Source organism: Artemia franciscana, unplaced genomic scaffold (genome assembly GCF_032884065.1).
Source record: "Artemia franciscana unplaced genomic scaffold, ASM3288406v1 PGA_scaffold_47, whole genome shotgun sequence".
Taxonomy (NCBI): Eukaryota; Metazoa; Arthropoda; class Branchiopoda; order Anostraca; family Artemiidae; genus Artemia; species Artemia franciscana.
In genome coordinates, this window is record NW_027062688.1 from 773,348 (window position 1) to 786,968 (window position 13,621).

The 13,621-nt window shown below is 37.1% G+C and overlaps 1 protein-coding gene across 1 annotated transcript in view; it reads right to left on the reverse strand.

The window, feature by feature from the left end:
• Positions 1–305, reverse strand: part of LOC136041852 (ras GTPase-activating protein raskol-like) — a 98,875-nt gene extending 98,570 nt beyond the window's left edge. The window contains exon 1 of the mRNA XM_065726628.1: positions 205–305. Coding sequence (XP_065582700.1) covers positions 205–305 — 101 coding nt within the window. The remainder of the gene's footprint in view (positions 1–204) is intronic.
• Positions 306–13,621: the final 13,316 nt, after the last annotated feature.

The window sequence follows — 13,621 nt, forward strand, 5'->3', positions numbered from 1 at the left end:
AAAAAAGAACTAGGAGTATTTCGGTGCCAGCTTCGAGAGCAAACTGTTATTGGTAGCAACCCAGCGGTACATCCAAAGTTTTTGCAGAAATTTCATGTCAGTCACATTCCTCTACAGTAGTGGAAAGACAATTTTCGCTTCTGAGGTTGAACGAAGCACCACTGAGAAACAAGTTGGATCCTGTGTAAAGAATCATGAGAGTACATCGGTATGGCCAGGCCATACCGGTTGAATGAAGCACCACTGAGAAACAAGTTGGATCCTGTGTAAAGAATCATGAGAGTACATCGGTATGGCCAGGCCATACCGGTTGAATGAAGCACCACTGAGAAACAAGTTGGATCCTGTGTAAAGAATCATGAGAGTACATCGGTATGGCCAGGCCCAACATGTGTTCAGTAGCGGTTCTGGTTACTGGTGTGCCCGGTGCGAAACTTCGATTAGCGCCTCTCCCCCGTCTACCAAAAATTATCAAGTCAGATATTAACAAAATTGTCATTTATAAAAAAATCCATTTATTTGAATCAGACTTCTCACTTTAGCTTCTTCAAAACTATTAATTATCTTGAAACCAATTAATGATGAAGACCAAATTGCCTTTCTATCACAAACATCAAAAACAAGAAGAACAATAAGGAATTCTTTTCGTAAGACATTGGAATTCTAATTTGAATGAATATTTTGGCTCTATGTCTAAGGGCCGTCCTCAGCAAGGCATAAAATTTATTAACGAAAAAGACGACACATGGCGAATAAAACTAAAATGAACAATTTTAAAACAGTCCCAGCATCCTTACTATAGCGATCCTTACTACAGCGAAATTCAGCCAGGACTGATAAATAAAGTGAGGTGAAACATTGACTTTGCAAATTATATTGCATGATTAGCAGTAGAAATTTTTCTTTCATTTCTATGAATTGCCTTGTGTCACCTCACTTTTTTGCCAGTCCTGGTTAAAACAAGTTAATGTAATGGCCATAGCATTGGAGTGGCTTCTCTTGCTCCCGAGACAAAATCTTGATTAGCGCCCCCAACCAGCGTCCTAAAATTTTCAGGCCAATTTAAACCAAATTTTCTTTAGTAACAAATTTTTCCTTGCTGTAAATCTGATTTTTCTCGCTTGAGCCTTTGCAAAATTAGTAATTATGATATATAATCAAATGTTAAAAATCTAATTTTATTTCCTTTTTCTTAATTAATAAAAACATCAAAAATGTCTTAGACAATTCAAGCCTTGCTAAAATTAGGTTCTGCTCTATTTCAGTACCAGCATGAAATGTATTGTTGAAGTAAGGATGCTGGGACCGCTTAAAATTTTTCATTTTAGGTCTTTTACGAAAAAAATTCCCTATTGTTCTTCTTGTTTTTGATGTTTGTATCTCGAACCCAATTGACTGCTTCTAATTCTTCACGTTTTATGCTTATTCCCTTATATTACTATTGACCATTCATTACTGGTCACCGATACTGCAATTGCTGATAATATTTGATAGGTATCTTACATTTGCGGAAACCACTGGTCTGTCTGTCGGTCCCGGTTTTGCTACTTTAGGCACTTCCAGGTAAGCTAGGACGATGAAATTTGGCAGGCGTATCAGGAACCGGACCAGATTAAATTAGTAATAGTCGTTTTCCTGATTTGACCATCTGGGGGGGGGCGGTTAATTCGAAAAAAAAAATAGAAAAAATGAACTATTTTTAACTCACTAACGGGTGATCGGATCTCAATGAAATTTGATATTTAGAAGGATGTCGTGTCTCAAAGATCTAATTTCAAAATCCCTACCGGGTCTGGTGACATTGGGGGGAGTTTGGGGGGAACCTAAAATCATGGAAAACGCTTAGATTGGAGGGCCGGGATGAAACTTGGTGGGCAAAATAATCAGAAGTCTTAGATACGTGATTGAGATAATTGGAACGGATCCGCTCTATTGGAGGGGAGGGGGGGGTTAATTCTGAAAATTATAAAAAATGACTTATTTTTAACTTACGAAGGAGTGATCGAATCTTCATGAAACTTCATATTTAGAAGGACCTCGTAACTCAAACCTCTTATTTTAAATCTCAATAGGATCCAGCGTCATTGGGAGGGGGGCAGTTGGGGGGGGGAAATCTTAGAAAATACTTAAAGAGGAGAGATTAGGATGAAACTGGATGGGAAGAATAAAAACCTGTCTAAGATACGTGACTGACATAACTGGACCGGATTTGCTCTCTTTGGTGGAGTTGGGTGGGAGGGGGTAATTCGAAAAAAATGAGGCATTTATAACTTACGAACGAGTCACCAGATCTTAATGAAATTTGATATTTAGAAGGATCTTATGCTTTAAAGCTCTGATTTTAAATTCCGACCAGATCCTGTGACATTGGGGGGAGTTGGAGAGGGAAACCGAAATTCTTGGAAAACCTGAAAATTGGGGTATTTTTATCTTACGAATAGGAGATTGGATCTTAATGAAACTTGATATATATAGAAGGATCTTATGTCTCAAATGCCCCATTTTCGACTCGAATTGGATCCGGGGACATAGGGGTTGGAGGAGGGAAACAAAAATCTTGGAAAATGCTTAGAGCGGAGAGATCGGGATCAAACTTTATGGGAAGAATAAGCACAAGTTCTAAATACGTGATTGACATAATTGGAACGGATCCGTTCTCTTTGGAGGAGCTGGACGGTGTTAATTTGAAAAAGATGGAAAAATTGAGGTATTTTTAACCTAAGAACGGGTGACCGGATCTTAATGAAATTTGATATTTAGAAGTAATTCATGTCTCAGAGCTCTTATTTCAAATCCCGACCAGATCTGTTGACATTGGGGGGGAGTTGGAGGGGGAAATCTTGGAAAACGCTTGGAGTGGTGGAATCGGGATGAAAATTGGTGGATAGAATAAGCAAATGTCCTTGGTACATGATTGACGTAGCCCTACTAGATTCGCTCTCTTTGGGGGAGTTGGGGGGAGGGGTTCAGTGATTTGGCGAGTTTTGTGCTTCTGGACGTGCTAGGACGATGAAAATTGTTAGGCATGTCAGGGATCTGCACAATTTGACTTGATAAAGTCGTTTTCCCAAATTCGACCATCTGGGAGGCTAAAGGGAAAGGAAAAAATAGAAAATGAGGTATTTATAACTTACGAGTGGGTGATCGGATCTTAATGAATTTTGATATTTAGAAGGACATCGTGACTCAGAGCTCTTATTTTAAATCCTGACCGGCATTAAGCCTCTGGTTTTCCTTTTAAATCAATCTATTGATTCTTAGAATTTTGTTAGAGCTCATACCATATGAGCTCTTGGCTCTTAGCTCTTCTTGCCTCGCCACAAGTGCCATATGAGCTCTTAGCTCTTGTTATTTTCATAGAATGGTGATGAAGATATGAAATGAAGATAAAAATTTCGGATCCAATTTGCCAATACTTGCTGAAAACTCTGCCCATTAATCTACTGTTAATAAAAATTTAATTTCAAACATTACAAAATGATTATATCCGTTAGGCTACTTATTTGAAATTTTGCTCTCTAACAATTTCTACGTCCGGGGCAAGTACCCCCTCCTAGAAAGACCACCTCTGCACGAGTTGAATATCCATGATTCGCTAAGTAGGTGTGCTCAGTGCTGGAAGTGAACATAAAGAGGGACCAAGAAAAATCCCTTTTTGATTAGTCTGTGGCAAATTTTAAAGTTTTTTGTTTTAAGTCTTAAGTCGATCAGCATTTAGACTGGTCTAATGCTAACTAGTGTCTTTTATTGCTATTTGCTATCCATTTGAAACCATTCTTATTGTTCCTTGGAATTGAATAATGACTATATAGAACTTGTTTTTATTAGTTTAGCGGTACGATAAGCAGAACATTAAAACCTCTTATAGCCCTTCGATGAATTTTAAGTGTATTTCTTATCCCAACCTGAGAAAAAGAGCTAAACGGTATACGACGAGGTGAAACTGAGCTCCGAGCTCAGATTATTGTCTGAGCTCGTAAATCGGGGGACAAACGAAACAAAAATGAACTGTTTATAAGGGAAAAAAAGTTAGATTTAGTCTAGCTCTTGAAAAACTCCTTAGGTAGTGAGAAGTTCCTTTGTCAATCAGCACCGAGAAGGATGAGAAGAACCCTTTTTTATGGCCCAGTAAGCTACTCTTGGTTCTAACAGATGCAATGGCGAAACACTGAATACGCTCCGGGTTTCAAAATTCCATATACCTACCTGTTTATCCAATACGGTATAGAATCTTGCATCATTTGGGGGAAAACATATTAACTACATACGTGTGTTTCACATAAAGGGAGTGATTGAACGACGAGCGGCAAAATTTGTTTATTTTGGCAATGTCTTTCATTTTCTTCATCTCACGGCAATATTACATTTTGTTATTAAAATCTGTCAGGTTCCACATATAACTTGGGACAATGATTGCAGCGAAGCAACTCCTTTGTTGAGTCACTGTTGGAAACTTCAAGAAATTCCCCCAAAATTGTATGAGACAATAAGATTATATTATGATGTTGACTTACGGAGATGGGGATAGGGGTGTCCGCCAACGGTTCAATCAACAATCCTAAATTTCACATAGTGAATGTTTCAATACAAGTTCAATCAATGCTTGAGCAGTAAATGTAAGAATTTTATTGGTTAGGCTACGTCAAATAAAACTATCTGATAGCATTTATTTGTAAGTAAAACTCCATTTCAAATATTGCATTTAGATATGCTGTATTATGTACAATGTTTTTTACTTAACATTTCTAAAAATTCTGAAGCATAGTATGAAATTAGCGGGGCTTTTGCTAATTTAATGCTCTAAAAAATTAAACCACTCAAGATTCACTGACATTCTCTTTTATTACTACTACTACTACTAATAACTCACTGCAGCACCAAGCCGCCTGAGGCCAACACAGCTACGTACGCTCCTCCTCCAACCTAATCTATTTAAAGCCTCCCTCTTTACACCCTCCCAGGAAGTTCCCATTTCCTTTAAATCCTTATTTATGACATCCTCCCAACCCAGACAAGGACGACCTGCTTTCCGTGTAGCCCCAGACGGTTGGCCAAAAAGGACAATCTTCGGTAATCTGTCCTCCTTCATCCGTAGAACGTGGCCTAGCCATCTCAACCTTTCTTTCATTATAGCCCCAGAAAGAGGGATTGAACCACACTTTTCGTACAACCTACTGTTTGAAATACGGTCAGTCAGCCGGGTACCCAGAACAATCCGTAGGCAATTTCTCTGGAAAACATCTAGTAAATTTTCATCTGCTTTTCGGAGTGTCCATGCTTCAGAGCCATATTTGACCACTGTCATCACTGTAGCTTCCAATATTCTAATCTTGGTTTGTAGGCTTATCTTTCTATTCTTCCAAACTTTTTTTAACTGTGAAAAAACACCCTGAGCTTTAGCTATTCTACTTTTAACATCTTCACTGCTCCCACCATCTTTACTAATAATACTACCAAGGTAACTGAAGCTCCCAACCTGATCAATCTTTTCGTTACCTAAGGTCACCTGTTCATCTTCACTTATTCCTAACCTTAGTGACTTAGTCTTCTTAACATTAATTTTCAAGCCTATTTTAGCACCCTGAACTCGTAAAACCTCTAAAAATTCATTCATTTTGCTCACACTTTCATCTAATATGCTTAAATCATCAGCATAATCTAAGTCCAGGAGCGTTCTTCCTCCCCATTTGATTCCATGGTCTCCAATTGCCTTTCCTGTGCTCCTTAAGACGAAGTCCATCAAAATGATCCATATAAAGGGGGATAGAACACAACCCTGCTTAACTCCTGATTTAATACAAAACCAGTTGCTAACCTCATTTCCTACCTTAACCGCAGCAGTATTATTCTCGTACATAGCGCAAATCACTTTAATGTATTTTTCTGGTATACCATATAACGATAAGACCTTTGTTAACGCTGTTCTATCAACAGAATCGAAAGCTTGCTCATAATCGATAAAACTAAGGACCAAAGGTGTTTGACAACGAAGGGACTTCTCAATTATTAACCTAAGAGTGAAAACATGGTCGACACATCCTCTACCTTTTCTAAAACCGCATTGTTCTTCCCTTAAAACTTTGTCTACAGCATGTCTCAGTCTAAAAAGTATCAAATTACTCAGTAATTTGCTACCTACAGAGACCAGACTAATGCCTCGATAATTCCGACATTCACTCTTGTCACCTTTCTTATACAGTGGTTTAATTAAGGTTTTCCTAAAATCATTGGGTACTTCCCCTTTTTCAAAAATCATGTTCATAATCTTCAGTAGCTTATTCCTAACCTCAGAGCCACCATATTTAAGGAACTCATTAATCATACTATCAGCACCTGGGGCCTTATTATTTTTTAATCCTTCTAGTACTGTCGCTAATTCTTCCTCACTAAACAAATCTTCCTTCACATCCAAGGTATCACAAACTTTTTCATTTTCATCTATATCTTTTCCTGCAACTGTATCTCGGTTTAGCACATTCTCAAAATGTTCCACCCATCTTTCTTTAACTTTTTCCTTATCACTAATTGTGACCCCATTTCTATCTTTAACTGGGACTAGTCCGGATCGGCTACTCCCTTTCAATTTATTAACATGCCAGTATAATATTTTACTATTATGCCGTCTAGCCGCATCTTCCAGATCCTCAGCAATTTTATCCATCGCCTCCATTTCACATCTCCTTAGTTCATATTTAATGCTTTCTCCACTTTCTTTACATTCCTTTTGTTTTCATAGACCTATCGCTCAGATAATTCTTATACAAACCCCTTCTACTCTCTATTAAACCTAAAGCTTTTTCACTAATATTCCTAGTTGCTGTCTTAGCACTCTTCCCTAGGACACCATCAGCAACTTCACAAATTGTTTTTCTGAAATTATTCCATCCATCTTCCACATTGTCAAATTTTAAACCCTCAAGTTTAGTACTCAACTGTTCCTGGAATTTTTTTCTCAAATTTTCATCCTGAAGTCTACCAACATCATAACTTTCCGGGAGGGAGTTACTCTTCCGAAATTTCAGCTTTAAATTAACCTTAGACACTACTAGATGGTGATCTTTACTTTTAACATCAATAACGGCACTCCTATACACCCTAGTATCTTGTATTGATCCTGCTAGTCTTCTGTTTACAATAACATAATCAATAAGGTTTGCTGTCTTACCATCACGTGAATACCATGTCAACTTATGGGCCATTTTGTGACCAAACACCGTATTGGTTATAACTAGGTTGTTATACCTACAAAATTGCAAAAGCCTATAGCCATTACTGTTTTCTTTTCCTACACCAAAATTACCTAGGCTAGGATACCATCTATCCCTATTTCTACCAACCTGGGCATTAAAATCTCCTAGCAAAAACACCATATTTCTACCTGGTACCCTGTCTATTTGCTCCTGTAACTGTAAGTAAAATTCATCTGAGTCACTAGTATCTCCATCAGTTGGTTCAATGGGGGCATATACTACTATAACTGATACCCTAAACTTTTTAGTCATAAAATGAGCAATTAGTATTCTATTATTAATACCTTCCCAGCCTAAACAAGACTTAGCAGCTTCCTTATTCATCATGAGCCCTACTCCCTGTCTATGTACCCCATCCTTCCTTCCTGAGTAAACAAATTCTATGTCACCTAATTTCATGCTTCCTACCCCTGGGATATGAGTTTCTGAAACTCCTAATAAATCCAGTTCAAACCGTCTGAATTCGTCAGTCAAAATGTCGATGCGATAGTCATTTTTTAACGTCGTAACATTCCAAGTTCCAATTTTCATGTTCTTTAAATCTTTGAAATTATTTTGGCCTCAAGAAAAGCAGTGATCCCGGATACCAGTGCAGGATGGGGACCAACATATCTTCTCAAGTCTACACCGAAGCGCTTAAGCCGGCTTAGAACCGGACAGCAAGAAGTCCCTGGGACCTCCAGTAAGTTGGAGGCTTTGTGCAATCCTGGGCCCATCTTGGTCACAACATGGTTTTCAGCACTTGGCGATGCTCTTCTATCAACAAGAGTCGAAATCCTGCACAGACAGTCCCAAGCCTATTACCTCCGACTCATTATATATTCATGCCTACAAATATTATGCTACTACGGGGAGGCAGCCCATAGTAGATAAATTAGCTAGGAAGAGGTTTTTCAGCCCGAAAACGCCCATCAAAACAAACCAAGCCCAGAAAATTATCCAATAATCAGAATCCCGTACGAGTGCTGTGTTGTTTACTAGGCTATAATTTCCTCGAGGGGCGCCACTCCTCAAGTGGGAAAAATTGACCGCAAGTTTCCCAGTCTTGCAGGTACCCCGAAAGCGTCGAGGCAGCCCTTTACAGAGGCCGTTGTCCATAAATCTGGATCTTACGCCCTGCCGCAGTTGTCCTCCTATAGAGGATCCTCCCACGATGGTGTTCTGCTTCACCATGCAATTTAACCCATTACTGGGAGAAGGTTTGTAACTCATCTGACGCGTGAACACGGCAGTTGGCCCTGCTGAGTGTACATTTGAGGGGCCTTCTTCCTCCTCCACCTGAAATTATGACCCCCAGGGGAGGGTTTCCCAGTTTCTATTATGGGCCCCACTGGGACAAGGTCCTACTTGGCCTAAGCCTCCTATGGAGCTACTCTACCTATCTATAGGGCTTACATATATACATATATATATATATATATACACATACATATATATATATATATACACATACATATACATACACATACATACACATACATACACACATACATACACATACACATACATACACATATACTCACTAACGTGCAAATATATACCCTGAATTGGTATAGGCTAGGTCTGTATATGGTGAATATTAATTTCCTTTCTGATGCAAATGCACAATAACTTTGGATTCAGGATGCAATTCTGACTATAGAGATAAGTATTTTTCTTACTTGAAATGTATGTGCAGAATTAGAAATTCTGCTGGTACTACGAAAGTAGACCTAAGTAGCCAATTTAGCCTGTCTGAAACATCTCACAAGCCAACACCTTATAAAAAACACCTTTGATAATTTAAATGAATAAGAAAACTTATTAGAAATTCTGCTGATACTGCAAAAGTAGACCTAAGTAGCCAATTTAGCCTGTTTGAAACATCTCACAATCCAACACCCTATAGAAAACACCTTTGACAATTTAAATGAATAAGAAAACTAGTTAAAAACTCTGCTAATACTGCAAAAGTAGACCTAAGTAGCCAATTTAGCCTGTTTGAAGCATCTCACAAGCCGACACCCTATAGAAAAACACCTTTGACAATTTAAATGAATAAGAAAACTAGTTAAAAACTCAGCTAATACTGCAAAAGTAGACCTAAGTAGCCAATTTGGCCTGTTTGAATCATCTCACGAGCCGACACCCTATAGAAAAACACCTTTGACAATTTAAATGAATAAGAAAACTAGTTAAAAACTCTGCTAATACTGCAAAAGTAGACCTAAGTATCCAATTTAGCCTGTTTGAAACATCTCACAAGCCAACACCCTATAGAAAACACCTTTGACAATTTAAATGAATAAGAAAACTAGTTAAAAACTCTGCTAATACTGCAAAAGTAGACCTAAGTAGCCAATTTAGCCTGTTTGAAACATCTCACAAGCCAACACCCAATATCTTTACTTAACTCATATCTATCTATCTTATTGAACGAGCGATAATAAAAAACAACAACAAATTCTTCCTTAAAGTTGTAACCTTTTAAGATCGTTTTTTGGCCAGAAATTTCAATATGCTAATTTCAAGAGAAAAAACTATGTAGCCGATATAGAGGCTGGGTCCCGGCACTCACTATGTGGCAGGCCTGTATATATTGATTCTCGCTACAAGCACCGACCTCCAAATGAGTCACCTTGAGTCATCTTAGAAATGTTAAAAAGCATATATATATATATATATACATACATACATATACATACACATACATATATATATATACATACACATATACATATATATACATATACATATATATACATACATACATATACATATATATATCCTCTTTGTTCTCTTGTTTAGATCTGTTTAAAATCAAGTAATTTCTATTTTAATGAGGATATCTTGCTTTTCAAAACATTTGAAGTGCTTTAATCTATTATTATCACACCGATCCATTACCCCTTCTTCCCCACAAAACTTTCTGGTAGTATCCTTGTGCGGTGTTGAGAACCAAATGGGAACCGGTCACTTTACTGAAGAATAGAAAAACATAATAGCCAAGGGATTTAAGAGTGTACATGCTAGACTTGATTAAGTCAGTACATAGAAATTCATTTCAAGATCTAGGTTTTCTTTGAGGGAGGGGAGACTAAACGTGCTAAACAGTCTAACTCTATGAATAATAAAAATCCTACAGAGAAACGACACAAATTTTAAAAATCTTTGTGAGGCAAAGACCAAGGGCGCTGACAGAAAATTTTTCAGGGGGGGGGGCAGACACCAAAATAGCAACGGTGGTTGGGTGACAGTTTATGTGGTTTAGGGCACCAAACTGCGACTTTACCCCGAAGAGGACGAATTTGCAATCAATTTGAAATTCTTAGAAGCTAATTGATTGAAAAGTATCAATAACTATATTTTAGGCTTCCCAGTTGCAAAGGAAGTAATGCCACACGGTGGCAGTACTGGATTCAACTAAGTTGATTCCCTTTATTTGTAATGACATTAGGCCACGATTGGTGATCTGTAATTGCGTGTCAGCTATAATGAAGGGGGATGAGTCATTGTTTAGGTGAGGGTAGAGTAGATTCCTACAAATGTATATTTTTATGGACAAACTGCTTAATCTTCCTGAAGCTTCAGATGAATGTTGAAAGAGGTAGGGGGGAGTAGAAATTAATTAAAATATTCTCTATAAAGCTAAAATGATACATTTCCATATCTAAAAGCACAGGTGGCAAAGGCAAGGCAGGTCATCATCAGCCCCGCCAGGAAATATCTTTGGGGTAGCAAATACTGCTAGCAACTTAGTTTTCAACAATCTTAAATGGTAATATTTTTCTTTTTCTATTTATACGAAATGTCTCACAGATTTTCCATCCATACAAACAATAATACTCCTTTTCATCCAACCAAAATTCTTTAGTAGTAATATTAACAAGGAGGTTTTACCAAAATTACTATTCATCGCCAATTTTGTAAATATATTTAAATTTTATCCGAAATTACTACTGCTACTACTAATAACAAACCGCAAAACCAAGCCGCCTGAGGCCAACACAGCTACGCACGCTTCTCCTCCAATTCAATCTATTCAAGGCCTCCCTCTTTACACCCTCCCAGGAAATTCCCATTTCCTTTAAATCTTTATTTATGACATCCTCCCACCCCAGACGAGGATGACCTGCTTTCCGTTTAGCGCCAGACGGATGGCAAAAAAGGACAATCATCAGCAATATGCCATCCTTCATCCGCAGAACATGGCCTAGCCATCTTGACCTTTCTTGCATTATAGCCCTAAAAAGCGGGATTGAACCGTATTTTTTGTACAACCTGCTGTTTGAAATACGGTAGGTAAATTGAGATTGCAATTTAAACGTAGGATGGTACTAATCAATGTAGAATTATTGATTCACATATTTTACAAGCAATTAACTAGGGATTTAAGGGACCGGTACTTCAAATTATATCTTGCTTCAGGCCTGGGTATGATTTGGAAAAACAATCAGGAATTAAATAAAAAAAGAGTTTTTCAACTGGAGGCAAGGAACAGATTTGGAACCTATTTGAACAGAATATTCTTTTGTGAAGGGGGCTGTCTGTTCCTTAGCTCCCAACTCTTTACTGTGAAGATTGGCTTTTTTCCAAATTTTTAGGAAAATATACAATTGGACAAAAAGATTTTTCAAAGCATTAAAAAACTTTTGTTTAATGAGCATTGAATTTTGTAAAGTATTGAGAAGGGGGCAGCCCCCCTTATATAACCTACAGAGTAATTTATATTTATTTTAGACTTGCTCCTTACTTTAGTTTAAAAGCCTTTTCTATTTGTTTAATTGCATTTCATGGAACTGCGAAGTTTTATAAATACAATACTTTTGGTAGCGCAGAAAAAACTATCAATATTTAAAGAATCAATAGTCACCGAAACTCTAGAAAAGGGAATTTTTGATACCAATAGATATATCAAAAGAATTGGCTTACTATACTGATTCCAAATTTAAGAGTTTCATTAAGTTGAGTCTTACCCATCAATAGCTACGAGCCTGAGAAAATTTGTCTGAGTGCCGAAAAAGGGGGAAAGACCCCCTAGAAGTCATAGAATTTAACGAAAACCCATAATCAGATTCACCGTATCAAAGAACTCTACTGTAGAGGATTCAAGCTCATATCTGCAAAATTGTGGAATTTTGTAATTTCTGCCAGAAGAAAGATTACGGATGCGTGTTTATTTGTTTTTCCCCCCAGGGGTGATCGTATCAACCCAGTGAGCTTAGAACGCCGGGAGATGGTTCATTCTAGTTCTAACGCCCTTTTTAAGTGACAAAAAATTTAAAGGGCAACTAGAACTCCTCCCATGCCACTCTTTCCCAAAATCGTCCGATCAAAATTTTGAGATAGCTTTTTGTTCAGCATAGTTGAAAGGCCCAATAACTATTTCTTTGGACATAAAACGACCCTCTAAAGCCCCTGGAGAAAGTTTTTAAGTTATAAAATTTGCCCATTGCTTAAATTTTTTTTTTATTGGGAAGTGTACATATATTTTCAGGGTGGGAGGGGAGGACAAATTTTCTTCTGAGAGAATTTTCCATGGAGAGGGAAGTTTTAAGGGTTTGAACTTTTCAGGGGAATTTTTTAAAATTGTGTTTAATGTTCTTATTTTTTTTTCTAAAGGCAATGGAAAAAGTATGTTCGTTAAAGTATAAGTATACAAAAATGAGTAAGTAATTACAAAAATACACAAAATAATAGCTTACTTACAAAAACTAAGATATAAACTCCCAGTATTCAGTTCTGCTGAGCAATATTCTCAATTTAATTTTGAATACCAAAAATACAATATATTTGACACCTTTATACTTCAGAACTATAAAAAATAAATCTTTTTCAAAGTGACAACTAGGTAAATACAATCACTCCTGGGGAAAAAATGATAACACAAAAAACGTGTCCATTCAGGGGGGAAACACAGAAATCCCCTGTATTCCATTCAGAGGAAACATTTCTGATTATAGTGGCTTCATATATCAGCTCATGGGTACTCTTGCAATGCAAGCAAAAATTGGCGGCATATTTTTTACCGAAATCGCTCCTTATTAAGTTGTTTCCCTTGTGTTTTCTATAATTATACGAACTTTCTTGTGTACTAATAACTGTACTAATTACTAATAAACAAATACATATTTAGGATCACCATAAAAGGCTGATTCTTTGATTGAATGTTATTATTTATTTATTTTCTTTATTTCCCTAAAAAATGAGGAGTAGGCTAGAAAAGACAAATGATAATGCTTAAAATAAAAAATATCAAATATTGATCAAACACTTAAGAAGAGAAAAAAAGATACAAAAACACTTGCTAAATAATTTAGCCTGTAAATCATCAAGAGCCAGAACTGTTGCTAAAAAACGGAAATAAATTGTGGCCTAACAAGGCAATAATT